Source organism: Panicum virgatum, chromosome 1K (assembly GCF_016808335.1).
Source record: "Panicum virgatum strain AP13 chromosome 1K, P.virgatum_v5, whole genome shotgun sequence".
NCBI classification, from domain to species: domain Eukaryota; kingdom Viridiplantae; phylum Streptophyta; class Magnoliopsida; order Poales; family Poaceae; genus Panicum; species Panicum virgatum.
In genome coordinates this window covers 31,103,402-31,131,361 of record NC_053136.1, presented here as the reverse complement: position 1 = coordinate 31,131,361, position 27,960 = coordinate 31,103,402, and the positions used below count along the sequence as shown (strand labels likewise).

General features: G+C 45.9%; 3 protein-coding genes and 1 long non-coding RNA gene across 7 annotated transcripts; 2 read left to right on the top strand and 2 right to left on the bottom strand.

Moving 5' to 3' along the window:
- Positions 1 to 298: 298 nt before the first annotated feature.
- On the bottom strand, positions 299 to 3,429 carry LOC120654519. The gene is made up of 3 exons (XM_039932082.1): positions 3,346 to 3,429; positions 1,679 to 2,208; positions 299 to 684 (listed from the first exon to the last, which is right to left on the bottom strand). The coding sequence occupies exons 1-3, from the start codon at positions 3,427 to 3,429 to the stop codon at positions 495 to 497; spliced, it is 804 nt and encodes a 267-aa protein (XP_039788016.1). The 3' UTR covers positions 299 to 494.
- A 4,610-nt stretch (positions 3,430 to 8,039) lies between these two features.
- Positions 8,040 to 13,921, top strand: LOC120702607. Of its 3 annotated transcripts, none has more exons than XR_005686466.1 (6): positions 8,040 to 8,429; positions 8,599 to 8,804; positions 8,934 to 9,059; positions 12,357 to 12,526; positions 12,620 to 13,390; positions 13,496 to 13,921. It is a non-coding gene; the product is annotated as an uncharacterized LOC120702607 (long non-coding RNA). The 3 variants fall into 3 exon arrangements; XR_005686464.1 differs by having other exon boundaries at positions 8,040 to 8,491; XR_005686465.1 differs by having other exon boundaries at positions 8,041 to 8,491; positions 13,148 to 13,390; positions 13,496 to 13,851.
- Positions 13,922 to 14,042: 121 nt separating this feature from the next.
- On the bottom strand, positions 14,043 to 15,420 carry LOC120702588. Of its 2 annotated transcripts, none has more exons than XM_039986451.1 (4): positions 15,132 to 15,420; positions 14,653 to 15,050; positions 14,483 to 14,543; positions 14,043 to 14,405 (listed from the first exon to the last, which is right to left on the bottom strand). In XM_039986451.1, the coding sequence occupies exons 2-4, from the start codon at positions 14,916 to 14,918 to the stop codon at positions 14,289 to 14,291; spliced, it is 444 nt and encodes a 147-aa protein (XP_039842385.1). In that variant the 5' UTR covers positions 14,919 to 15,050; positions 15,132 to 15,420; the 3' UTR covers positions 14,043 to 14,288. The 2 variants fall into 2 exon arrangements, with proteins under 2 accessions (XP_039842385.1, XP_039842393.1); XM_039986459.1 differs by having other exon boundaries at positions 14,653 to 14,982; positions 15,132 to 15,409.
- A 7,632-nt stretch (positions 15,421 to 23,052) lies between these two features.
- LOC120702578 (protein indeterminate-domain 16-like) lies at positions 23,053 to 24,206 on the top strand. Its single transcript, XM_039986441.1, has one exon. The coding sequence runs from the start codon at positions 23,248 to 23,250 to the stop codon at positions 23,770 to 23,772; it is 525 nt and encodes a 174-aa protein (XP_039842375.1). The 5' UTR covers positions 23,053 to 23,247; the 3' UTR covers positions 23,773 to 24,206.
- The last annotated feature ends 3,754 nt before the right edge of the window (positions 24,207 to 27,960 follow it).

Sequence of the window (27,960 nt, the reverse complement as noted above, 5' to 3'; positions counted from 1 at the left end):
ACGGCGGCGGGTGGAGGGCCGCCAGGTGGCCATAGATGTCGCGGATGGCGAACGACATGTCGGTGAGCACCTTGATCAGAGGGTCTTGGGACCCTTGGGCGCCCGCGGCCATGGCGTACATCAATGCTGGCGGCGGCGGCGGGGAAGGGTGGAGGGCGGCGGTGTGGAGGTGGTGGGGGGAAACGGTGGATGCAGGCGGGGGACCTGACAGCTCTGGTACCAGATTGGTAGGAACTAGGGTTCCGCTATGCGAGGCTTGAGCAACGAGGAAGATGAACGAGCGAGAGAGGAAGAGAGATGGCGGCTAGGGATTCCAAGGAAGCCGGCAACAATTAATTTGTTGCAGCTTGATTTCTCACGACCAAATGTTGACAATATATAAGAGTTTCTAGGGTTTTCTTCTAATAAAAAAGACTAATAATCTATGGGCCCTGGGCCTTTGCTGGACGTGGCCTGCTAGCCACTTGGCTGGCGCCTCCTGTAGGTAATGCCGATCATAACACAACCTTTGCCGCTGCAATCTGTGCCCTCATCGCTCGAACATAGACCCTCTGCCTCTCGTCCATCGAGCTGAGATCACAGAACATAATCTTTTGCTCTTGCTCCCATGTCAACCGCCGCTCCTCTATCTCTAGCTTCTTCTCCTCAATCCTGGTAGATGCTGCAAGCTTCTTCTGCTCAATCCTGGAAATTACATTATATTAACAATGTGTTGTTAATCAGAGTTCAAACAAGCAATTGGAACATAAACTGCCAATGTAAACAAATGACTTTAAGCCTCTAAAAAAATACTGGGGCTGGGAACTCCAACCAATATGCTGCTAGACATCAATTGAAAATTTAGATGATAATTATCAGATCAGGGATCCGGATCCTTCTTCAACCCAACTAATACGATAAGCACTCAGTTTCAGAAGCTGAAATTTTGTTACTCAAATTTGTAATGGACAGGGATCTATATGCTACTCGTTTCTTCAGTTAGGATCCTTACCTGTTGATGCAAGCTGTAGTCAATTCTATATGATACTTGTTTATTCAGTTATGAGTTATGACCCAAATTTGCTGACACAAGCTGTGTCTTTGTTGCATACAAGCTGTGTCTTTGTTGCATGGACAGGCACTGAAGGATCTGAAGGCCAAGGCACAGAAGGGTGCAATCGGAGGCTCTGGCTTGAAGAAAAGCGGGAAGAAATGAGTCTGTTATGCATATCTGTGATACTTGGGAAATGATAAACATCCTGCCAATATGTGCTGTGTTTGACCATATGTGATTGTATTAAAACTAGTGGTTCTGTGTTAGTAATGCTGCAGTTGGTTGCTTGATCCGAAAAGATGATGTTGACTATGATGCAGATGATTCTATGATAATAACAAGGCATTCTAAGATGTTATCTCAAATTTTCTGTGCTGATTTTGTTTTCTTTGCCATGTTTGGCCATTTTGTTGGCAATGATGTCTATCAGTTTGAATCAAACAATTCTTGGGGATATGATCCCTGTGACAACAATAAGGAAGATCATTTTAAACAAAACATGGATATCTCCCATTCCTCCCATCGACAGCACTAGAAATATGCCAAGATAGTTGTAGGATCAAATTAAGTTGCACTGGAATCAGCCCAAGGTACTCATTTTGTGAATTAAGTTGCACTGAATTAAGTTACACAGGATCAAATTACCTTGCCAAGGCAGGAAGCCGCCGGGAGCGCCGCCGGGAAGTGGATGCTGGCCGCCGCCGGTACTTGGTTGATGCAGGCCCCCACCGGGAGGAGCCGTCGGTCCGGGAAGCGGAGCGACGAAGGACTGACGTTGTTTCCTGGATGGGGTAGAGGTCGTCGGCCGAGAAGGCTTGCGGCCGCCGGAGATGGAGGGGGCCGGCGGCGCCAAGTTCCTCGAGCTCGCCCCGCCGCTGGTAGCCTGCTGCAGATGACGTCTCCCCATGGCGTCCGCGTCGCTGGTGGCGGTGGCCGGCGTGGAGGACCACCTGCCCAAGGCGCCGGCGAAGCGGCTCACGTCGCGGAGCTGCCCCGTCGCCTCCCCGCGCCCGCAGCCTGCAAGAAGCAGGCGCTGGTGTTCCTCGACCTCGGGGACTAGGAGGCCGATGACACCGGCAGCGGGGACCGCCTCGTGATCCGCCGCGGGGCCGGGGCCGGCGGAGAGGATGTAGAGGCGTGCGGCGCGGCGTGACGGCGGCGGCTAGGGCGGCCGGCTAGGGCGTGCGGCGCGGCGGCGACGGCGGCTAGGGCGGCCGGCGGCGTGGCATCGGCGGGGGTGGCGGCGGCGGCGGCGTGACAGAGCGGGGGCGCTGTGATCGGATCGGGAAAGAAAAGAAAAAAAAAAGAGAAACCGGTGGGGGCCATAGTTGTCGGCACAAATAGAGGGCCACTAAATTGTGGGAGTGTAGTGTTGAGAAATTTGAAAGGCCTACCAAAATAGCAGCACATTTATTCTCTATGCTGGAAATTGATTTTTGATGTCCACCAACTAAATATTTAAATGGCAGTTCATTTGCTCTCCCTGCTGGAGTTGCTCTTGGAGGCAGCGGACAAGACGAGGATGGAGTTTGGGGCACAGAGCCATCAGGTTGATAAGATAATTTGACTAAGTCCCTGTTTAGTTGAAACGCAAAAAAAATTTTGCTAAAGAATCTTGTTAATTTGAAGTACTAAATGAAGTCTATTTACAAAACTTTTTGCACAGATGGTTTGTAAATCGCGAGACGAATCTAATGATGCTAATTAATCCATAATTAGCGGATGGTTACTGTAGCATCATTGTTGTAAATCATAGATTAAGTAGGCTCATTAGATTCGTCTCGCGATTTACAGCCCATCAATGTAAAAAGTTTTGTAAATAGACTTTATTTAGTACTCTATGTATGTGTCGAAATATTCGATGTAATATTTTTTTGCGTTTACAGTATTTATGGGGTGGGAACTACAGCGCCTAAGTCGAGCGGTGAGCCAATAGAGATCAGACGGCGTAGGTACGGACTTGACAGGTTATGTGGGCGTGTGGGGCAAAGCCGAGCAACATAATTAGTATAGACACCGCAAAAGATAGAAGAAAGAGAAAGCTGTAATGGAGCAAATAAAATAAAAAATTGACTAACAAAAACAAATTATTGTCTCACGGTTACAAGAAAGGGCATCCATGCACACATTGCAGTGGGTCGTTGCAAGCTTCCATCATCACTGCCTAGCATTTGGGTCTGCAATAGGCACAGTTTGCCCTGCACTCTTCCAGTGTGGCAATTCTCTTTCCGACTAGCGTCCGGGCAGCAGTAGCAAACGCGGTTGTTATCAAAGAAGTCACAGTTGCTCACGGCACAAAAAATCAATCTTACCTTGCTCGCATGTAATGGTTTGGAGTTGGCAGCAGCGGCGACAACAGTAGAACTCCGAGCATCCACGGGAGATCCCAAAATCATAGCGAACAAGAACACACAGCTGTCACTACATAGTTGGCCTTCATCTTACTTGGATCTATAAATCTTTAATGTGCAGCGAAGCTATGATTTTGGGCAATGAGGATCGAGGAGGAGATGGGATCGAGGGGAGGGGTGGGGCGTTTGGACGAGAGCTATAGTGAGCACGTAATGAGAAAGAATATAAAGTGGTAGACATGGATCGGATGGTTAATTACCGTGCGAGGTATATGCTGAATAATCAATCATTTCGGGGTTTTCACGATTACCTGTCGTATATGGGTATAATTAACCATGCATGCATGCATGCATATATAATTGTGTTATTAAAAAATCACGCTTGGATGCAATGCACTAATAATCACGCGATTAAAGAAATCATTAATTATATTATTCGTGACTACGAAAAAACCACATATTAGAGCACCAGAAATAGAAGATCTTATATGTTGTATAACGGTCGCATATATATATATAGTCTATTCTACATAAAGGGTGTTGAATAATGTTCAACATTCCAGCGGCGCTACCCCTACTCCGGCGAGTAAAATCCACAGCTCACCACTACCGATAATTACTACCCCACTAGCGCATACCATATTCATCAACACAATTAAAGAGCTACTCCCCATAATACGTTGGCCAATTAAAAACTCGTGCAATAAATTGGGCGAAATCAAAACAAATTGGCCAATTAAAGAGCTACACCCCACAAAACAAGGAGATCATGCGTGCAATAAATTGAGTGAAATCAATGGACGACAGAAATATCACCTAACGCGCCTTCTTTGAAACAAAATTTACTCCATATTGATGTGGCATTCTCTGTATTCATCATAGCAAATATACGCACTTGCGAAAAGATTTTTACTCAAATTGCTCTAACATTTTACATACAACAATACGAATGAATTTTACTCTAATGGCTAAAATTTTTTACTTATAGTGGACACAAGTACTCCATCCCAATGATTCACATATTATTCAACCGGTGCCGTTTACAACTCCGGCAAGCAGAAATTAAATCGACCAAATTACTCCTCCACACGCACAAGCGTAATTAATACAAATACTAGAATCACGGCATTGATTGCTATTGAATTTTCTTTCTCCCAATCCAATAGCAAAATCAAGTCACACGCATTTAATATCATTCAATGCACTGGATCAGCCAAAAATCTGGCCACCCCTCCGGGACAGCAAAAGTTTGGAATAAAACCATAAAAGTTTGGAATAAAACCATAAAATAAGGTACACTCTCTCTCATGTTTATCCTCTCTTTCTCTCTCCTCGTACTCACCAACTCTGAGATATTTTTAAGTTTGTGCAGTGTAACTGAGTAATGATAGGAGCAGTAATATTGCCAATCTCAAAGCGTATTGTCATAGAATTAGAGGAGTAATAGAGAAATAGCATTTCTATCATTGGGCTGATATCATGAGTTAATTTTACTTCTCCAATTCTTGAAAATTACTCCAGTAGATTATATGTCCAAGTCTAATTTTTTCTATTTCATTGACCTATACCACTGTGAGCTTAATTTCCATTAGACAATTACTTCTCTAAGTTTTGGAAAATTACTTCCGAATTTCAATAATAAACACTCAAAATTAGCCAATCTCAAAATGATACTCAAAATTACTTCTCTAAGTTCTGTAAATTACTTTCATGAAAAAATTACTCTTGTGGATTGAAAAATACTCAAAATATCAATAACAAATACTCCTATAATTTGAAAATACTACTCTAGTCAAGTGAAAATACTCCTAACATTTCAAAAAACATCCTGACATTTGAAATACTCCTTTAGCCGTCTTAACATAATAATAAAAAACTCTTATGTAATATGGAATACTACGCGTGTGTTTTAACATCTGAATATTATCCTCTTAGTTTGTCCCGTATTGGAGTATTATATTTGTCCATCTTTGAGTAGTATTTTTCACAATTTCAAGTAATACTTTTATACTCTAATAATTATCTTGAAATTAAGAGTTTAAATGAGGAGAGATGGTTTAAAGGATTTTAAATTAGGAGAGATAATTAACATTAGTTATCTTGAAAAGTAATTTTCATGAAAGAATGATTATTATTACAGTGCGTGATCTCCTCACAATTATTAACATATTTAGCCCGTGGAACCAGGTTTCAAATTGCATATGCATGCATAGTTCTCTCTCTCTCCCCCCACAAATATTTAGCACTAGTCGCTTTTTACTTCTGCCCACAACAAGAGCATAATTTTTAGCTCGTCAATGGTCTGGCTATCACGCCAACGCATGCGATGACCGGTCAACTGCTGTAAAAAAGGTGGATTTTACTGCCGCGGAGATTTGCTTGACCTCCTATTGCAAGGGTCGCCGGAGTGCTCAAATCAAAGTGAGAGTGTGAGACCAACACATTAGAAAAAAAGATGGATTTTATGGTCGTGGAGGGCTGGAGGCTTACCAGAGTTCCGGTCGCAAGGGCCGCGGGAACGCTGAAATCAAAAGAGCATTAAAATTGAGGCACAATAAAGCTTTTTACTGCCACGCTACTTGCCTCCAAACTACGCAAGGGTAGAATGGTACTCCCTCCTTCCTCGTTTATAAGGCACGGTGGAACATGGCACGGTCTCCCAAATGATACTTTGACCATTTATTTGTCATATATTATATCACTTATGATTATAAATTTATAATCATTGTAAACTATATTTGATCACGAATCCAATCATATAAAATTTATATTATAAAAATTAAAAATTAATAGTTAAATTATTGGTCAAAGATATAAATGTTTGAATCTTGATATGCGTGTGTGCCTTATAAACAAGAAAGGAGGGAGTAGTATTTTACTTCCCCAGCCTCTCATCGACAAACCACTAATTTTTGTGGTCCGTGTTTGCGGTCCGTGTTTTCACGGCTAACTGGACTCGTCATATCTCTGGCCATAACATGTAACGTGTAACTCATCGAGGCTTCATCCATAATGCCTATCCGGTAGCGTCGAGTATTATTTTTTTTTCACTGCACTTAGACTTTCAAAACACTACTTTTTACTTCCACACAATCTAATATATACTTCAGTGGTACGTGGGCAAGGCAGCCCATAAGACACACACGATTGGAACAATAATTTTTTTTATTCCACGATCCACACGTAACTGTAACCTAGCTTTTTTACTTTTGTAGATTCCAGTTTATACTCCATCTACACATTTACATCAAAGTAGGAAAGAAATGACACGCTCATGGCGCCCTATTCACTAGTCAACCAATGCTAAAAAAATATGCAGGTCATTGAAATTATATTAAATACTCCAGACCCGCATCAACCCATGAGAATTTGACCAGATCCACCGCAAACTACATTAAAAGCAAACCAAATACTATATTTTACTACTATGTTAAGCATAGACCGTAATTTCTTACCGCTGGAGGAGAGGCGGCGCTCCGCCGTGGGTGTTGAATAATATTCAACACCCGAGGTGCTAAATAAACCAATTCTATATATATATATATATATATATATATATATATATATATATATATATATATATATATATAATGGTGCTATTAAAAAGAAATCACGCTTGGATGCATGCACTAATAATCATTCTATTAAATAATGCATTAATTATATTACTTGTAATAATGGAGAAACCTCACAATGCTACAGAAATGGGCTTTAGTACTGGGCGGGAACCCCTGGTTATTACCGACTCCCCCCGTACTGCCTGTTCGGTACTAAGAGCATCTCCAAAAGTTCCCAAAACAGTTCCTAAAACTATGATATGGGAAACTAACTCCAAAACTCTCCTCCAATAGGTGCCCAATCACAGTGCCAAAAGTCCTGCACGCCCACAACCACCCGCAGCGAGAGCTCAGTTTCCGCGGAGGGATCGCGGTCCCGATCACTGAGGTTGACTGGTTGAGGGAGAAAATATTGACCCGTCTGCATGCACTGTACTTTTTAGTAGGGTCGTAAATACTGCTAGAAATATGCTCATTAGTATCGGTGGACCGGTACCGCCTGGCCGGTACTAACTGGAGGACTGTTTAGTAGCGATCACAGCGACCGGTACTAAATGCGTCATCCAGAAAAATTAAAATATATATATATATATATATATTTTAAACTGACATGTGGGACTCACGTGGGCCCGAAAGACGTGGGTTCCACACGTTAGTGACTTAATGTCACGGAACCGTGGCAATGTCACTGAATCTCAATCCGGAGGTGGAAGCAAGAAATGCCAAGGTACCCTCAGCGTTCAAGAGTTGTACGTCGAGCTTTGATCTGATGGCCACATTAGTAACAATGTGGTACATTTGGTGTTAGTTCGAGCAGAGTCGAGTCACATACCTCGGCGTGGAGTTCGTGCATACTTAGAGCCAGTTTGGTAGAGCTCCACCAAATTCTGATTCTCTGTGAAAGTTGATTTTCTGAGAGAAGTGATTCACTAGCTGAAAGTGATTCTCTAAGATTAATTTTATGAAAAACAAAATCTGAAAAACAAAATCTAATGTGAGAGGTGAAACAGGGAGAAGCTACTTTTTCAGTTCCTAGCTCATTGGTTCATTTAAGAGAATCACTCCACAGAATCATCATAGAAGAAGCACGAGTATGGTTTTTCCAACTATGCCGGCCCGGGCAGGCAAGCTCTCCGCCGTGGATCCTGCTCCAAAATTAGTGCGCCCAGATGCTCGGGCTGAAGTTGGTCCCACCAGCACCAGCCTGCCTATCTTGTTCCTGCCTCGCCATGAGTGTTGAGGAGAGGCTCCAGGCACCGAGAGAGGCAAAGTTCTTGGGACCCACTTCAATGCTCGGATTCTCCTTCGAGGTACTGCCACATCAGTGGGCCAGAACACATTCTTCCTCACGAGCTCAGCCATGGAGTCTCCTTCCTCTTCCTAGATCCGGTTTTTCCGAAAGCTGTTGACCAACACCTATGGCTGCAAGAGAGGAGCAGAGCAATGGGGTAGAGCCGCCGGACCATCCAAATTCAATCGACAGTACAGGTAGTAGCTTCGATCTGGTTTTCTAGTCCGCCACTTCAATCTCCAGAAGGGGAATCAAACTGGTCTGTGTTCTATTCGGATCGATTTCTAGAACTCTTTTTTTAACCAACTCATTTGCACCACTGTGTTGTTCTAACCAGTGTTTTCATGTCTGCATTTTGGGTGTCAGGTGCCGCAATGACATTCCAGGATATGGTAATGAGAGCCAGCAAAGGGGTGCTGAACTATGCAGTTGATGACATGAAAGGAAAAAATGTTACTGGCCGCGTAGAACAAGATCAGAGTGACCTCCAATGATTCGGGAGTTCATCTGGATGTAGCAAGTTGCCCTGTGGAGCATAACTCACCTGTGGAAGCTGCATCTTCCTTCTTTTGGTAAGCACTTCTTGATTGAAATAGATAACCATTTTCGGTGCTGCATGCCTTCCACCATTATAATTGATACTGAGCACCTGTTTTTTTGTTAGTTTGCATTTATGACTTGTTCCTTGAATCCTTGATAAGCACGAGAGATGGAAACCAGGATGAATCAGTGCCATTTGCCTTACAAATTGAATAGGAATGGAATGTTTCTGGCAACCTGACAATGATGATCAGTTTAGAAATTGAATCTCAGCCATGGCCTAAGGGGTATGCATGTACTGACCCTTCTTTTTTACTACAACAACAACAACAACAACAACATAGCCTTTTTTCCCAAGCAAGTTGGGGTAGGCTAGAGATGAAACCCGAAAGAAATAAGTTCAAGGTTCAGGCACATTAATAGCTAGTCTCCAAGCGCTCCTATCCAAAGCTATCTCTTTAGAGATGTTCCAATCTTTAAGGTCTCTCTTAACCGACTCAGCCCACGTCAGTTTAGGTCTACCTCTACCCCTCTTTACATTATCGACTAGCTCAAGGACCCCATTACGCACCGGCGCCTCAGGAGGCCTTCGTTGGACATGTCCAAACCATCTCAGCCGATGCTGAGTAAGTTTCTCCTCAATTGGTGCCACCCCGACCCTATCCCGAATAACTTCGTTCCGGACTCTATCCCTCCTTGTGTGCCCGCAAAACCACCGCAACATCCGCATCTCTGCTACACTCAGTTGCTGCACATGTCGCCTTTTTGTAGGCCAACATTCAGCACCGTATAACATCGCCGGACGAATTGCTGTCCTATAGAATTTGCCTTTTAGCTTTTGTGGCACCCTCTTGTCACAAAGGATGCCAGAAGCTTGCCGCCATTTCAACCAGCCAGCTGAAATTCTATGTCTAACATCTTCATCAATGTCGCCATCCTTTTGTAGCACCGATCCTAAATACCGAAACGTATCCTTCTGGACCACCACTTGCCCATCTAGACTAACGTCTCCCCCCTCATGCCTAGTCGCGCTGAAATCGCACATCATGTACTCGGTCTTGGTCCTACTAAGTCTGAACCCTTTCGACTCTAACGTGCGTCTCCACAGCTCTAACTTCCTATTAACCCCTGCCCTACTCTCGTCAACTAGCACCACATCATCAGCAAAGAGCATACACCAAGGGATCTCACCTTGTATCTCCCTTGTGACCTCATCCATCACTAAAGCAAATAAATAAGGGCTCAATGCTGACCCCTGATGTAGGCCTATGTTAATAGGAAAGTCAGTGGTGTTGCCATCACATGTCCGGACAAACGTCGTCGCATCCTTGTACATATCCTTAATGAGGGTAATGTACTTAGTTGGGACTTTGTGCTTCTCCAAAGCCCACCACATGACATTTCTCGGTACTTTGTCATATGCCTTCTCAAGGTCAATGAAGACCATGTGCAAGTCCTTCTTCTGCTCCCTATATCTCTCCATCAATTGTCGTATTAAGAAAATCGCCTCCATGGTTGACCTTCCAGGCATGAACCCAAATTGGTTTTGGGTCACACTTGTCCCTCTTCTTAGGCGATGCTCGATAACCCTCTCCCAAAGCTTCATCGTATGACTCATCAGCTTAATCCCACGGTAGTTAGTACAACTTTGAACATCGCCCTTGTTTTTGAAGATAGGTACTAATATACTTCTCCTCCATTCTTCCGGCATCTTGTTTGACCGAAAAATAAGATTAAAAAGCTTAGTTAACCAAACTATTGCTCTATCTCCTAGGCATCTCCACACCTCAATGGGAATACCATCAGGACCCATCGCTTTACCTCTCTTCATCCTCTTCAAAGCCTCCCCGATCTCTACCTCCTGAATTCTCCTCACAAAACGTCTGTTGGTATCGTCAAAAGAGTCATCTAACTCAAGGGTAGGGCTCTCACTCTCTCCATTAAACAACTTGTCGAAGTACTCTCTCCATCTATCCATGATCTCCTCATCCTTCACTAGCAGTCGATCTGTCCCATCCTTAATGCATTTGATTTGGTTGATGTCCCTTGTCTTCCGCTCGCGGATCCTAGCCATCCTATAAATGTCCTTCTCCCCTTCTTTCGTGCCTAGCCGCTGATACAGGTCATCATACGCCTTACCCTTTGCTACACTCACAGCTCGCTTTGCAACCCTCTTCGCTAATTTATAGCCCTCGATGTTGGCTGCACTCTTGTCAAGGTGGAGGCGCTTGAAACACTCCTTCTTCTCCTTAATAGCCTTTTGCACCTCGTCGTTCCACCACCAGGTGTCTTTCCCCTCCTGTTTGCCTCCCTTACTCACGCCAAACACCTCTGAGGCCACCTTCCGAACACATGTTGCCATCTTTAGCCACATGTCATCTGCGTCTTCTCCTTCTTCCCAAGGCCCCTCACCTAGCATCCTTTCCTTAAACGCTTGTGCCGCTTCCCCTCTAAGCTTCCACCACTTTGTTCTCGCAATCTTAGTACATTTGTCCCGGTGGATACGTACCCGAAGACGAAAGTCCGCCACCACAAGCTTGTGTTGAGGGACAACACACTCCCCAGGTATCACCTTACAATCTAAGCAATCACGTCTATCCTCCCTCCTAGTAAGGATAAAGTCGATCTGGCTCGAGTGTTGTCCACTACGAAAAGTCACAAGATGGGATTCCCTCTTCTTAAACACGGTATTCGCTATCAACAAGTCGTAGGCTAACGCGAAGTTCAACACATCCTCCCCCTCTTGACTCCTGCTACCATACCCAAAACCCCCGTGCACTCGCTCGAACCCTACATTAGTCGCACCCACATGGCCGTTGAGATCTCCTCCTATGAAGAGTTTCTCGCTGGTAGACACGGTACTAACCATGCTATCTAGATCTTCCCAGAACTGTATCTTGGTGCTCTCACTAAGGCCTACCTGAGGGGCATAGGCACTGATCACATTCAAAACCGAATCTCCAACTACCAACCGGATTAGGATAATCCGGTCGCCTTGCCTTCTAACCTCTACGACTCCATCCTTAAGGTTCCTATCAATCAAGATGCCTACACCATTCCTACCCGGAGTTGCTCCCGTGTACCAAAGCTTGAAGCCAGTATCCTCAACCTCCTTCGCCTTCTGGCCCTTCCATTTAGTCTCTTGAACGCATAGAATATTTACACGCCTCCTAATTGCTACATCATAATATTTGTTAAGCTGACTTTATACTATCATGTTAATTAATAGATCAGTAAAGGAAAATAGTTACAAAACAGCTTAGGTACTTATTGCTTGGCTCTATAATAAACACAGAGGAAAACACTGTTAAATGATGAATATTCCTACTGACATAACAAGATAGCACAGATTGCACATGAATAAAAGATGCACCTGACCATTACATATAGCCCAATATCTAAATATTCAACACATTCCAGTCTTGAACATAATGAGTTGTATCTATCTGCTTCCTGTCCTTTTCAGAAAGAGGCTGCAGTTAGTGTTTTATTTCTGTTCCATTTTCAAATCTCATGATTCCATCGTTTCACCCTCTGAAAAGTGCTTTTACCCTAGGTTTTTCTGACTAAATTTGTTTTTTCAGTGAGTAGGTTACCTGAATGTAAATTCAATCAGTGGTCGTATGGAACAAGATGAGTCCTCCATTGGATATTTAGGACTTCCAAGCAAGGATTATGGTGCAGAAAGTTACCTGGCTGAGCAGAACAGTTCAAGCATCGGAAAACTTCATCAAGCTCCGTCTTCATCCGTTTGGTAATTTTTTTTCCTAATTAGACAATCATTTGACCAATGCTTATCTTTTTTTTTTGGTTAATGTGTGATGATGTATTATTCTCTGTTGGCAAGCGTGGGAAATGGTGGTGATATGTCTATTGGCGGTGGGATTGGGAACCAAGATGAAGCATGGCAACATGTTTTAACTGTAGAGGAGGGAATTTTGCACCAACCTGACAATGATCCACACAGATAATGGATCTCAACCATGGCCAAAGTGTTATGCACTTACTGATTATTTTTTTGAAAAACAATTGAACTCATATCGGCATTGATTAACTGAACTATATTTGATCTTGTTAATGGATAGACCAACTAGGATAACATTACAAATTCGGTGTAGCTAGGCTGTAAAGTTTTCAAGAAAACATAATTATTTTCAATGCAGTTGTCTGCTCCTTAGCCAATCAGGTAGTCTTCACATAATGCTTGGAATGGCATATATTGAATTGCACATGCTGACATTATCAGTGAGATAGTGACCTACTTATGTATACATGAACCATTTGAATCCTGTTTTATTCAGGTGTAGTTATGTGATACTAACCTGGTAGAATGACTTCAACCTTTACTACCCTTGCCTATTTTCTTTTATTGCAGTAAGAGGTTACCGAAGGATGCACCTGAAGGGCGTACCCCAAGTTAGATGGGTGCCATCAAGATGGTGCTGCGCAATTCTTCTAATAGAAAGGGTAAATATATATTTGAGGTACCAACTGGGATGACTTTTCACAGCTTGAACGAAGACCCTGAGTTTTATAATATATACTCTTGGGAGGTTGGATTTGGTACCAAGGAGATAAATATGGGAAATTAATGCAAGAGTTCCAATGCCAGTGCCACGTGAGAGCTTGGTTATCTTGGTTTTACGAATTTTAGTGCATGTTTGTAGTCTTAATCTGCAAGGAAAATAATCAAACCAATTTTTTATCATGTTCTTTGTTTCAGGGTTCTGACAATCGAGAAGGTAAGCAAGAAGAAAAAAAAACACAAGTGCTGCGTCACTTGCGACCTTGATGATCATAAGATGCCGGCATGTGTAGCCAATATTGTTGGTATTAGTGACACAAGGGTGTAGGCATTGTATCTGCTAGAGTTATTGATATGTAGATGATCTTAAGCAGAAGGTGTTTTTGTACTTCAAGGTTCTACGGACATTGCATATGTCCTAGGGACCATTAGCATAGTCCACCGCTAGTTTGATGATTTAGCTAATTTCGAATGGATAGACAACTTAATCTCTCTTGTTGCTATCACAACTGTAGCTAATGTCGTTCCAATTAATGTACTTTTATCACATTTCATTTGATTTGTTACCAACCAGGACCCCGGCCCTGCAAATTTGGTTGGCTATATTTAACTAAGATGTTGCTACCGATTGGGTTTGTATTGTTACATTTGAGTGATATGGTGCCACCAACATAATCGTCCTAATCATCATCCTACTGTATGCAAGCTGCCAGGTAGCATGGTTTATGGAATTGACAATGGATTCTTTAACAAAGCTGATAGCAAACCACTGCCTTGTTTTGGCAAGAAATGCCAATAGAGAATGTTTAAAACAGACCTGACCAAATCATGATGATGTTCACATCAGAGGCATAAAACAATGTTACTGACAATCCACCAAAAGTACTAATCAACAGTTTAGGTATGGTGTGCTACTAAATGCTAGGCAATCTGCAAAATGTTTTGATTAGCTTTGGCGACATGAGACCACTCTCTTCAAATATCCAAGACGTCAATCAACAAGTCTGGTAGGTATGTTGCCCACATTCCCAGCCATGCTGAGAAGTTGGTAGACCATTGCTATGACCTTAAATACCAAATGTTTTGCGCTGGCCTCTGAAGAGAACTCCTGGAACAATACCAGCACATCTTAGCTTCAAACAAATCTATTTGTTGTGGAGCTAGAGAACACTAAACCATACATACATGTGACAGGTTTTGGGTGGTGGGAGCTTTCATTCTCCTTCCCTGGATGCTCCATGTATTCCTGCAGTTCAAAATAAAATAAAATAAAAATCAGAGAACAGCTCCAGTGATATGTATCTGGGCAAAACACAAATGTAAGAAAAATAGTGCTGATTACATGTGATCCATACCTTGGAGAAAACATTGATGAACTTGTTGTCGTCATAATCTCTAGCGGCCTATTATATGTATCTAGGTGAAACACAAATGTGTGGCCTATTATATAAGCACACTTCTCCTTGAAGTCAAACATTTCAAATCCTGACCAATACGCTGCATGGTTCGCTTCCTGGGACTCTTGCAACTTCACTTCCAACTCCTGGAGTTTGAGCAGCATTTTGGCCTCCATAGCCTCAGCTTCTTGGTAGACCCTACTCCCTAGCAAGCTTCTCCTCATTCACGACCAATGCTTCATGAGCCATGGAAAGTTGTTCATATGGAGGCAGTCATGCGTTGATGCGCTGCAGTACTAAACCATTTCATCCACAAATCGTAAAAGTATATCCTCCCAAATCCAAAGCTTGCAGCCCTATAATACCAAACAGAAAAAATAGATTTCGGTTGAGTGAAAAAAAAGGAGGGGATCAATCACATGGGCGGCGACACACACCCTCTCGAATCCTGCCTTGCGGCACATGTAGAATTTGCGGCCAGGACTCCGGGGTGTCTCTGAGGTTACGGACCAAGCGGGATCACCACAATAACAGCGGAAAACAGGTTCTTGTAATCGCTGCCCACAATCAGGCGCGCTTACAGGAGCAATGGTGGATGGCGATCCATGGTGGTAGGCGTAGGGGGGAGGTATGGCGTGCAAGGATTGGAGAAGCGGAAGAGGGAATGAAGGGGAAAGGTCTGGTTAGAGATCTGCAGCAGGAAAGAAAGGGGATCAAGGAGGACCCGGATCCGGTGACATCGCCACATCATGTCAACACGTAACATTGGGGGAACCTGAGCCGCCGAAAACAAATCGGACGTCTCATACTCATCCGGCTGAAGAATCCCGTTTTCCCCACCCCGTCGCATCGCACCGAAATTGGACGAGCGGACCCGTTTTCACCTCGCCGCGCGCCGCAGGGAGGGAACGGCTGGACGCCGTGCGAGGGCCGGGCGAGCGGGCGGGCGTCGCACCCCTGCTCTGCCGCCGCCGGCACTGGAGCCCGCCGGCCCGGCGCGACTGGGGAGCGCCGCTGCTGGAGCCGCCATGGGAGGCTGCAGGGGCCGCCGCCGCGGAAGCCGACGCGGAGGCTGCAGGGGCCGCCGCCGCGGGAGCCTGCAGGGGCAACGCACCACTGCTCTGCCGCCGCCGGCACCGGATTGAAAGGCAGGCGTGCCCCTCGCCGCGGAGGACTGGGGACGCGGGCGGGCCGCCGCGCGAGCCAGGGTCGACGCCGACGGGCTGGGGGACGGCGCCAGTGGAGTCCGCCGGGCCACCGGCGCTGGAATCCGCCCCTGGGACGGCACTGGGCGCGTGGAGGTGGACGCGGTGGTCGTGCCGCCGCGAGCAAAGGCGAGGACGCCGCTGGACGCCGTCGAAGCAGTGCAGGCAGTCCTACCCTGCTGCTGGGAAGCAAGACTCCTAATTGGAAGTAGAATTGGCAGTGCAAACCGATCCTGTAAACTGATTGAGAGTTGGGCAAATTGATTATGTAAACTGATTGTGAGTTAGCATTGTGAGAGTTGGCAAATTGATTCACTTGGGCAAACTGATTGAGATTGATTTGGTTCTATGACTCATGTAAGCTGTAATTTAAATGAATGAATGAATCAGTTACTTTTGTGATATTATATTCTTAAAAATTTGGCAGAATGTCTCCATAATTAGAGGTGCATAAGTAGAGCTGAAAGCAATCATCAAATTCAAAATACTGGTTCACGTATTTAACACATAACAAATGATGTAACCAAATCAGAATGCTCATTCTTGCATTGTCATTCATATATATCATTTGGAGCATACATGTCTAAGGGTAGGCCACAGTCACTTGTACAGTTTGGCCACAACATACTATAATTAGCTCTGTCCAAAATACTAAACAGAGATCACAAAAGACTATAGTTAGTGCTGTCCAAAAGGCATCTAACTATCCTATCCAAAAGCCATCGAACCTTCCTGTACAAAAGCCATGTAACCATCTTGCAAAGACTAAAACAGATCTTGATCACATAGAATATCATCACCATAATTTGGAGCTGTCACAAGCTGGGTAAGCTTGGAGTTCTGAAATTTTCCGTTGTGATTTCATCAAGTGGAGGGTCTGTGGTAAGTGGGGTGGGTGGTTGTGTTCAAGCACAACATCAATGACCTCATAATTTCCCGGACCTCGATCCAATGAAATAACCATCCGAGCTTTGCAATCAGTTCTTGTTTCATCTCTAAAACACTTTCTCGCATGTTCTGATTCCTTTTTTCTTCGATGACCTTCATTGGAACACACATATCTGCATGAAGTCACCTTACCATCCATTGTGCTTGTATTTGTGCATCTTTTCCTCACATCAAAACCAGTACGACCACCATATGCCACCCAAAAAAGCCAACCCTCATCTGGATTGCTAAACCTCAAACCAAGTTCAGCTATCTTCCTATCAACTTCTGTCATTGTCTTCCACAACAATTAAATGCTCGGTACTCGAATTTCTGAAAAAAATCGCAATTGTAATAATCAGAACACCTATTTCATCATCTCAAACATAGCATTGGAAGACTGAAACAACACAAAACATGTTTCATAAAAAGCAGCAAAGCAGGAAGCAGTAATGTAAGCAATGATAGATTTAAAATGCACTATCCTATTGGTGCTCATGATTAATCTTGTATGTTATACTTGGTCGATGAAAAGTCCATTAATCAAGAGCACATGGACCAGAATCAAGCACACATTATCCATCTGGAACTCTAGACATAGATCATCGATCGAATTTAGCCTCTAGCTGGCTGCTCAGATATGACACTCAGATAACATCATGGAGTTGACGTGCATTTATACCTGCTAAACAGCATGTAGCCTCCCCAAACGCGGCCTCCTACTCGCGCTCGCGCGGCGGCGGCGGCCTCCCTACTTGCGCTCCGGCGGCGGCGGGCTCCTCTTGCTGCTCGCGCGACGGCGGCGCTCCGGCGGCGCTCCGGCGTCTCTCTGCTCGTGCTCCGACGGCGGAGAACTCCTCCTTGCTGCTCGCGCGGCAGCGGCGCCCCGGCGTCTCCCTGTTCTCGCTCCCGCGGCGGGGGCGGCCTCCTTGGTCGCGCTCGGTGGCGGCGGCCCACTCCTTGCCGCTCGCGCCACGGCGGCGCCCCGGCGTCTCCCGTGGGATTGGGACGTCCGCGGGACGCGGGATGGGCCGAGTGAGGGAGCGTCGCGGGAGTTTGGCGCCTGTTTAGCCCAAACGGGATATGCCGGTCAAAACGGAGTCGAGGGGTGGGCTGGCGTAGAGGATCGTCCGATGCTCCTTCCACGGTTCAGATTCCCCCCAATGTTACGTGTTGACATGATGTGGCGATGTCACTGAATCCAGGTCCGATCAAGGAAGGGGATAGACTGGCAAATAAAAGAGAGAGAGAGGTTCGCATGCCAGGCAACGGAGGAAGGGGATAGAGCTGACAAATGGGCCCAGGGGGTGCCTCAGACTGAGGCAGAAAATGGACGAGGCGCACCGTCTGGCAGTGGCACGTATCTCGAAAAAAGAATCTGACGGCAGCAAACTTCACTTTCCGAGCCGGTACCACTGGAAAACATTCACTCGAAGAAGCACTTCTCTCAGAAAAAATTGTTTGGTGGAGCTCTCTTGGACTCGGCCTAGAAAGCTGCTCTAGGAGCTCTACCAAACAGGACCTTACATTTGATTCATTTTTAAAAGTAGTTTTACAGAGAATCCTAATGTTGAAATAGTTTACAAAAAGAATCGAACTGAAAAAAAAAACACTTGTCCACGGGATCAGGTATAAGTACATACGAGGCGTTATTGGCCCAACCAGCTCTCATCACGACGCAAGATCCTATTGATTGGTTGGTTGTATCATCTCCGTAACCTGGCTCAGCAGATGCAAGGGGGACAAGCGAGCGAGCGAGCACCAGGTAAAGAAGTGGATTGGCTGCTGGTCGAATAGGCAACCAAGCATAATCTTTAGATAGCCTGGCTGAACACGTCCGTCAACCAAACAAAACGCTGCTTTGCAGGTGCGGAAATTAATCACGCCCTACATGATGCGGGTGACTTGGCGCCGGCCTAGCTAGCTTTACATGGCCTGCAGCCTGGAGGAGCCCGGAGCTGAGAGCGAGAATAAAACTGAGAGGCTGAGGGGATCGGATTTCAATGGACCGGGCCGGGGGACATGGAGCATGTCCGGGCAGAGGCAGCTGCAGCTTTGCATCGCATCATCGTGTAAACACATGCAGGTCCAGGGCGCCTAGGTCAGCTACTCACCATCACCTTTACAAACGGAGCTTTCAGCTTTGTATGCCTTGACGCCTTGTGTTGTTCTGTTCTCCACGCATGGGTCCAGGACGACGGATACCGGCTGGGTTCGGGGACAATGATTCGTGCATCATGGTCTCCCACCACTGCCGGGCAGATCGAGCAGACGTCCAAACGGAAGCAGCCTTTGGCCACCATCGCCCTCACTGCAACAGGATCTCCCTCATCTTTCTCGATCTCACTTGCCTTTATTCCTCAGCCTGTCCCGTCTCTGCCTCTTTATATCTCTTTTAATTTTCCCTTGTCTTTTTTTTTCTTCCTCGGATTATAGTACAAACATTGAAACAAAGATGCTCATATAAATACATGTACATTTGTTCTTAAACACCTCTAATATAAGAGACTGGGCCCACAAATTTGTAGTTTTCACATCCAAAAGGCTGCTAGATGGGACCAGCGTATAGTAATCCATGCATGGTAGAAGAAGCTTCTCCGAACTCAGAAGAGCACATGCATCGTGTAGGCGAGAAATCATGGGTCGCATCTGAAACCACCTCATGCCGACCTTAAAGTGCACAAAAGGAGCTCATATGCATGTGGATCAGAAGCACTTCGCGAGAGAGAGAGAGAGAGAGAGAGAGAGAGAGAGAGTAATTTGTGGGCTGCAAACAAAGCACTTGGAGAGTGATTGTAACAAAGCTATCTTTCTACCAAACAAACATTATTATTTGAGATAATGTCACGTGCATTATTCAAATCTTTATTTCGATCTCGATAAAGGCGCCGTGCAGCTGTCTCGTTCTCTAGCTCCAAAGGGAAAACCAATGAGAATTCCATGTCGTTTCAAAAAAAAAGAGAGAATTCCACGTGTCATCATCTCCAACGGTATATATACCTCCCCAAGTTCTACTGATGATCCCAAGGAGAAGAAACATATTATCATCTCCAACGCCGACCACACATGTATGCCGCGTCTTTCTCTGAGTGCAGCGCCAGGAACCGAGCCTCGTAGCTCATACTCCCGCATCCTCCCTCCACGACGCCGTCGAGCTTGACGGCGTGCTTAAGACGCCACCGTGCCACAGCGCAGCAGGTGATCAGTCGTCGAGCATCCAGACCTTGAGCTGCACGCCATTGTGCACGAGACGAAGCCCCACGCTGCACGAGACGGGGCGAGGGGGCGTTGAGGTGCGGCAGCCGAGCCGGGGCGAGGAGGATCGTGACTACGGCGGTGGGCCATTCCGCCATTGCGCCGGAGGCGGAATCACTGTGAGGGTCGCAGAGGATGGAAGCGTTTTTTTTTTTGCGAAGGGACCTGGAACCCATTTTATAAAAGCCCGGCTTTTACAACGAGTACCCTGGAGGAAAAAAAATTTACAATAAAGTCCATCATCCCCATCCTCCAGAAATGCAAATTTGCGTACAAGACCCTCAAACCATTCAAATTTAAGAATAAAGTCCTTGAATCTTCACGCATAGCTCCTGGACATCGCACCTCTTTTGAATCCGCCGGCATCGGGGAAGAAGCACACCGTCCAAAAGAGCAGCTCGCCCAAACCACCCGACGAGACCCCCAGCTTGTGGAAGAAAACGCAGAGGAGGACTTACTGCCAGGCATCGATGCCGAATAAACGGCCTCCCAAGCACATCGGCCATCATCGTCGAAGTCGAGGAAGAGCAGCAAGCGATCCTCCATCACCGAATAAGACACCAGTGACCGGAACAGGAGTCTGGCGCCGACGACAGAGCCGCCAACGCAAAAGGAAATGCTCATGGGGGAGCAAATTAGATCCATCCCCTTCACAAGAAGATAGACCACAGAGATGGCGTCGCCCAAAAACATCCCCGAAGAACATCCGGCGACCCAACTCAAGGCAAACTCTAACCAGGGGAAGAGAACAACTGTCGACTCCCCCATTATTAGAGTAGAGCAGACGCACCTGGCCTCCACCGTAGCAGGAAACTCGACGAACTCGAAATCCCCGCCATGATTGAGTCCCGGCGAGCAAAAGCCCCAATCCGACACCGATGCCGGAGGGAAAAAAACCGTCCTACCCTACCTAGGATGAGACTAGATAGAAGATATATGTACACCGGCCACCGGATCTGCCGCTCTCCATCACCTCCGGCGCCTAAGAGGCAGGCTGACGCGGTGGAGAGGCGGCGGATCCGGTGCCCGAGGGAAAGTCGCCTCGAATTCGCCCTCTTCTACTGTAGCAAGAGGAAAAGTCGAGAGATAGCGCGGAGTGACTTCCTCCAGAGGATGGAAGCGTTGGGAGGGGAGAGGAATAGGTGGATTAATCTTTTTTAGAAAGAGAGGAGGAAATGATAAGTTTTTTCTGGTGGTCCAGTTGGTCAGTGTTATTTATGTGATGCTAATGGCTCTCCCATCTTGTTCGAGCGGACGAGACTCGCCTGACGTCAAAGTCACAGGACATCGTCACTGACTGATGGGCCCAGGCACTGAGCTGGACCACATGCCGGCGACTACTTCTCCGTGGAGTCGACATCTGAGGAACTCGTTCCTCCGGTTGTGGAAGTAAGGGGATAAATCTTACTTTTAGATTCAATGGCAGTGAGGACCACCGGGGCAATTTAAAAAAATTTATACACAAGGAACACATAATTATTTATGGTACTGAAGGAATTTGCTAAAAAAAAGAGCAGAAGAGACTGAAATGCCTTTTGTATCCTTGACACATAAGCCCAAACCACACACCACGTGCTTGCTATCCCAATCACCTTGAGCGCAGTTTCACATGGTCTGCACTACTTGTGGTAAAAGCGAACGCTAGTACAAGTAGATTTCTGCTTTCCCTCTATCACATCGAGTCTAGTGTCTTATGATGCATCTATGTGTGAGAATAAATTAACTGTTTTATATGATGTTTTCTGTCTCGGGATGGCAGTAGGCAGGTTCTAAAAGGACTTTGTTTGTAGAAGTTCCAAATTATGTACCATTGCTACCGAATTCGGAACAGGCAGTAGATAATGAGCAGTGAAAATAGGTTTCCTATTGCTGCTGATTTTAGTACCAACAGTGATAGAATTTCTAGAAAACAAAAAATAAAAGAAAAATGGTTTGGCGTTCGAGTGAGAGGCGATGGAAGGGACTTCTGGTGGCAGTGTTGCATTGCATTGGTTGGACCATGGGTAGATGGTAGTTCAAGGAAAACAGTGATAAATAATCTATTATCTTATTATTTGGCCAACAAATGGAGTCTCCACATTCGCTCTCAAGATCTAGAAATTCTCACATTAATCAGAGAAAATAGAAAAATAAAAATTACCCACCACTGCCATTACGATAAAAATTAGCCTAAAATGCCCCTGTGCCTAATTAAAAATCACCCATCAATGCTATTATGAAAAATTAAATATAAAATACCATTTAGCTATGTATTAGTTACAAATATATAATATTAATAAAAACTAAAGCTAACAACAATCAATCAAAGTAAAATGAAAATAAGAATAATTATTTGCATAATATTATTAAAGCTCAACAAATCAAAATGTTATTATAGGTAGATCATAGTTGAATTGTTTTAATCGACATAATTTACGATAATGAACAGGATGATATATGGTAAAAAATAGTATAACCTTTAAGTAAGGATACAACGACATGCAAATTTTTTAATTTCAATACTAACCGCGCAAATGCACGGGCTATACGCCTAGTTATATTAATATTAATATCGGTGCACTCCGTGGACCTCCTCTACATGAATATGCATTTTCAATGTTAGTTCCAAACACCTAATAAAATGGTATGTGCCCCTATACACTTGCGTTGTACATTCGATCAATGGAATTATGCGACTAATCTTAGACAATTATATCAAAATGATAGAATCATCATACCAAGACCACGTCCTGTCCTCTACATAGCTACTTAGTAATATCTATTGTAGAGCATTTGTAAAAGAACAAATTAGTGCCCACACATTTTAAGCTTATGGAGAAACGTGATCAGATAAGGGAGAAGAGTTTAACTGCACACCCGGCTAAGGACGACCGTTACAAGGGCAAAATGGTCCGACACGTCCACTGCCACTCTAACAAATAGGACCACTGACTCAGACATGAGATGTATCATCGCATACACCTCCAAGAAGGTCTCAAACATTCCATGGCAGGACGATTTCACGGGCATGCCGGCTACCTGGAGCACTAGTATAGCACCAGTGGAGTGGATTGCAAGGGCTTTCTGGTAAAATCAACTGCCACTCTGCCAGTTTATATCGTATAAAGATCCGGTTCCACAATCCACACTACCAGCAGCACCAGCACCAAGCACGAGCCCCTCTGCCATGCTCACTCCCCTCTTCTCAGCGGCCATCATGGAGCCCCAGCGCGGCGAGAGGGAGCTCCAGCTTTTCCTCCTCCCCACAACCACGCCTCTCGACGCCGCCTTCCACGCCCCTCGGCCGCCTGCGAGCTCCTCCGACGACCACCCGCAGCTGGACCTGAACCTATCCATCAGCATTGGACCACCGCCTGTACCCCAGTCACCAGCAGCCGCCGCCGCCGACCAGATCAAGAAGGCGGCAGCGGGCGCCGCGGACGTGCAGGCGCTGAAGCGGCAGACGGCGGAGCAGGCCCGGATGGCGTCGGCGGAGCGGGCGTACGCGGAGCGCGTGATGGAGCTGGCGCGGCGGGAGCTGGAGCTCGCGGAGCGGGAGTTCGCGCGGGCGCGGGCCATCTGGGAGCGCGCCCGCGGCGAGGTGGACAAGGTGGAGCGCGTCAAGGCGATGGCCGCGCGCCGGATCGCCGCCGGATCCGCCGCGGCGCTCGAGATCACCTGCCACGCCTGCATGCAGCGCTTCCACGCTTAAACCACCGCCATATGGATGTTCTTCATGGCTACCTTAACTATTATATTAGCTGCTAATTAAGGGCTTTGTTTATGAGTGTTTTTGCGTCAGTTAATTCAGGCCTCGATCGCATCATCGATCATCTGTTAGCGATTCAGTGGAAAAGGGGAAGGACAGGAGCAGATCAATGTTCTTCGTTCTCTTGCTTTTCTTGTAGAATACAGCACCGTTTCCAGCCTAAAAGGAGAGGGAAAGGGAATCTAGCCAGCAGTTTAGCTTTAGCTAGTGGTGCGCAATTTGGATAAGCTGGCCTCCTCACGGTTGCGTTAATTAGTTGGCCTTCTTTAATTTGTGCAACACATGCATGTTTCTGGGACCTCTGACAACAAAGGATTCAGGACAGTTTGTAATTCAGGAATTCTGTCTAAAGTTTATATGAAACAGTTAAAATCCAAGGAGACTGATGAAATCTTTTTTTTTAGTTGCGGTATCCGGGTGGCAGTGTCAAGGCCAGGCCTGGACCACACGCTGGATCCAAAGCATGAAATCCGTACGGCAGCCAGTGATAGACACACTTGCTTAGACGACAGCGAAGGGTGGATACATAGCAGCCTGCAGCCCTGTAAAGATGGTTACGCAGAGGCAGAGGTAGAGACGAGCAGGAGCAGTAGCAGGCCGCACCGCAGTAGGCGTCAGCAGATTCTCGCAGCCATCCCATCACACACTCTTAGGCCTGTTTAGTTCCCACCCCATAAACTCTGTAAACAAAAAAAACGTCACATCGAATGTTTCGACATATGCATATAGTACTAAATGAAATTTATTTACAAAACTTTTTTCATGGATGGACTGTAAATCGCGACACGAATCTAATGAGCCTACATAATCCATGATTTGCAACAGTGATGCTACAGTAACCATCCGCTAATTATTAATTAATCATGGATTAATTATGATTATTAGATTCGTCTCGCGATTTACAACCCATCTGTGCAAAAAGTTTTGTAAATAAACTTCATTTAGTACTTCAAATTAGTAAAATTCCGTCGCAATTCTTTTTTGTATTTCATCTAAACACACCCTTACCCATGAACAGGCGGTGCGCCTGCAGCTGCAGTCTGAAAGAGACGACAGGGAATGGCTCGAACTCGCACGGCGTGTCGATGCTGCCAATTCCGATGCCAAGCCAAGATGTCGGCACTCGATCGGCAGAAAGGATCTTGCTGTGCTGCTACAGCTCGATCGCTCCTTGATTTTCCTTTCACCTTTTCTATATATTTCTTGTGATCGATCGAGTTAATTAATTTTGTGGTTGAAAGGGCACTTACGATTTGTTCCAGAAGTATGCCACGCTGCCAAGTAGTATGGTCAAATGATTGGCGTGTCATGCTTATGCATGCAGGGTGGAACGAATCAGAGGAGGTGCTGCTCCCTCTCGCTGCGGCTTTGCTCTGGACCAAGACATGATGAGGCCAGTGATGAACAATCTCTTGGAAAGTAGCCACCGCCTCCGAACCGAAACGTCGCTAGCAAAAGCCAACGACCCATGTGCGCGGCCGGCGGTGGTGCCTTTCGCACTCGGGAATCTTGTCCTCGCATCGCTTGATTTTGTCGATCCGGGCTTTCTCGAGCTTGATCAGGGACGGAAGAACATCACATGGTGGTCTACTAGCTAATTTGTACTGCATGCACATCCCTCTTCTGTTATCTTGTGTCTTGCAAAGATAGATTACTCGATGCATGTTGCTGTCATACAAGTTTCTCAGCACTGGCAATCAAAGTACATGCAGAGAGGATGAGCAGCACAGATCGGAATGGGCTATTGATGTTTCTATGTCGGCCGTTGAAAGATCCGCGGCATGGCAGCGCTGATCAGCTAGCACTAGCAGCATGAATGCGCGGCATCCCCGGCGAAAGCGTGCATACGGATGATCCAAAACTGGGAACCTGACAGACAGAAACTAACAGATGATCGAGTAGCAGGTACGTAGCTTTGGCTTCGCGAGACAAAAGGAAGGGGACAAAGTAGAAGCGGATGGATGGCCTGGGCTCGGGCTGATGAAGGATGTGTATGCAATCATAATGTGCTTCTACTGCCCTTCCACCGATGCAGAACTGCGAACTGTAATTGAGAGAGAATTTCAGCAAGTATGTAGTGCCAAGCACGGGAGAATAATATCGATCAAGAAGGTGAGCATGGCAGACAACAACAAAGGATTGGCTTGTAGACCAAAGTTTACCGACAGTGATAATATCAGAAAAGATCTTATTTGATCGAAGAAGAAAGAACAATATTAATGGGGTTTGTACGCTACTCGATCGTTCGATCGGGTCGGACGACTAGTGAGAGCGAACTGACATGGTGCTGGCATGGTTGAGCAATGGGGCTACCTGCGCGTCTCTGAATGAGCAGGGATGAGCGAGAGGGGTCCCCATGGCCGCTCGCGGGCACCGCAGTCGGCAAGGTAGGCTCCCGGCATGTGCAGGGCAGTGTTGGGTTCCATTTGGGTCACAGTGTGTCAGTCGTTCAGCAGCGTCGTCGACCTCGATCAACATTCTCGCCCCATTCTCTCATAGTCATCCCGTACATGTCCTGATGAGCAAGGAGCCGTGTGTGGTGCTGGAATCCTTAAAGCCTCACAAAGAAACTACCAGCAGAGAGATAGGCAATGAACACTGCTAGAAAAACTAGTATTTGTACCGGCGGGAACCCCGGTCAGTGAACCTGAGTAAATAAATTATTAGAGTGTCAAAATAATCTATTAGTAATATAAAATAAATACCAAGTATGTATCTCCATTTCACTTTCAATAATTATTCAATTTGACATTTCGCATTCTCAAATAAATATTCAAATTGAAATTTATCTATAGTATATACTGTTGGCGCAAATTTAGGGATAACACACACGAACGCGCTAGATCGCGCAGCAGCGACGGCACAAACGCAACGCCGATACTCAGAGCGGTCATACCGGTCAAAGGGACCGGTCAGACTGGTTCGCCGGTGAAGAACGGCGAAGTCCGACAGAACGCTCGCCCGAAAGGGATCCGTCAGGGCAGGCACACATAGGGTTGTTCTAGGATCAGCAGGCCACCTAGAACGTCTTCAGACGTCGCGGAGACGAAGGAAGAATAACAGATTGAGGTTGAAAGAGCTAGAGTTTGGAGATAAAAGTAAAGACAATAAATATAAAGAAAAGTAATGTATTGAAGTGTTTTTAATCGATTGGATCCCTCAATCGGTCGTGGCCCTTTATATTTATAGGGTGGGGAGGTCTTGCCCCGAATAGGGTTGAAACTCTAGCAAATCCCGTGCCAAAATACAACTTTTACACAGATTCTACAGACCGAAACCAGTTTGACCGCCCCTGCGAACTGGTCTGATCGATCTGTCCGGGGTGCAAATCTTCCCGAAGTCATATCTCCCTCATCCGGACTCCAAATTGGATGTTCTTTATATGAATCTTGATCTACTCGACGAGAGCTGTCCAATGGTGAAGTCTATTTTACATTTTGAACAAGTTGACCAGACTGGTCTGACCGGTTTAGGGAAGAGGTCTGACTTGTTCCACCAGTTGTGCCAATTTTGGTCGTCAACATATACCCCCCTGTTCTTTGGCAACTCTGGACCAAAATTGTCTAAGGGCGATGATTAACACATCGGCCATATATTTGTTCTAAGGGGGTGTTGGGGGAATGGCTCAACACATATTGTAAATGAGTCTCATGCGATGGCCCAAAGACCTATTTGTAAATATTGTATTCATCAAGAGGCCGGAGGCAAATTACCACCTCCCCTCCTATATTTATAGCTGACCCAAGGGGTCAAAGGGGAGACTGACTCTCTCTCTCTCTCTTGGAGCTCTTGATGTTCTCTTGGAGCTCTTGATGTCCCTCTCTCTCTACTGCTTGGCGGAGTCTTCTCCCCAACAGTTTGACACCCACCACGTATCTGGCATGAAATCAAAGCCCACGAGTACCACAATAATCAAAGCGGTGTGCTCCTTCGGCCTGCTACACCTTTGACCCACGACGAGCGACGTCTTCTTCGGCAGGCACAACGCGAAGACAGCCTCTTCGGCAGGCACAACGCGAAGACGGGCGCAACAGCTTTGGCTCGCCCTCCGCGGGCCTTCGATCCATCTTCAGCAAACAGTGCACGTCAGCTACTTGGCTTCGGCACACAAGGTCGCTCTCATGGTCTTCC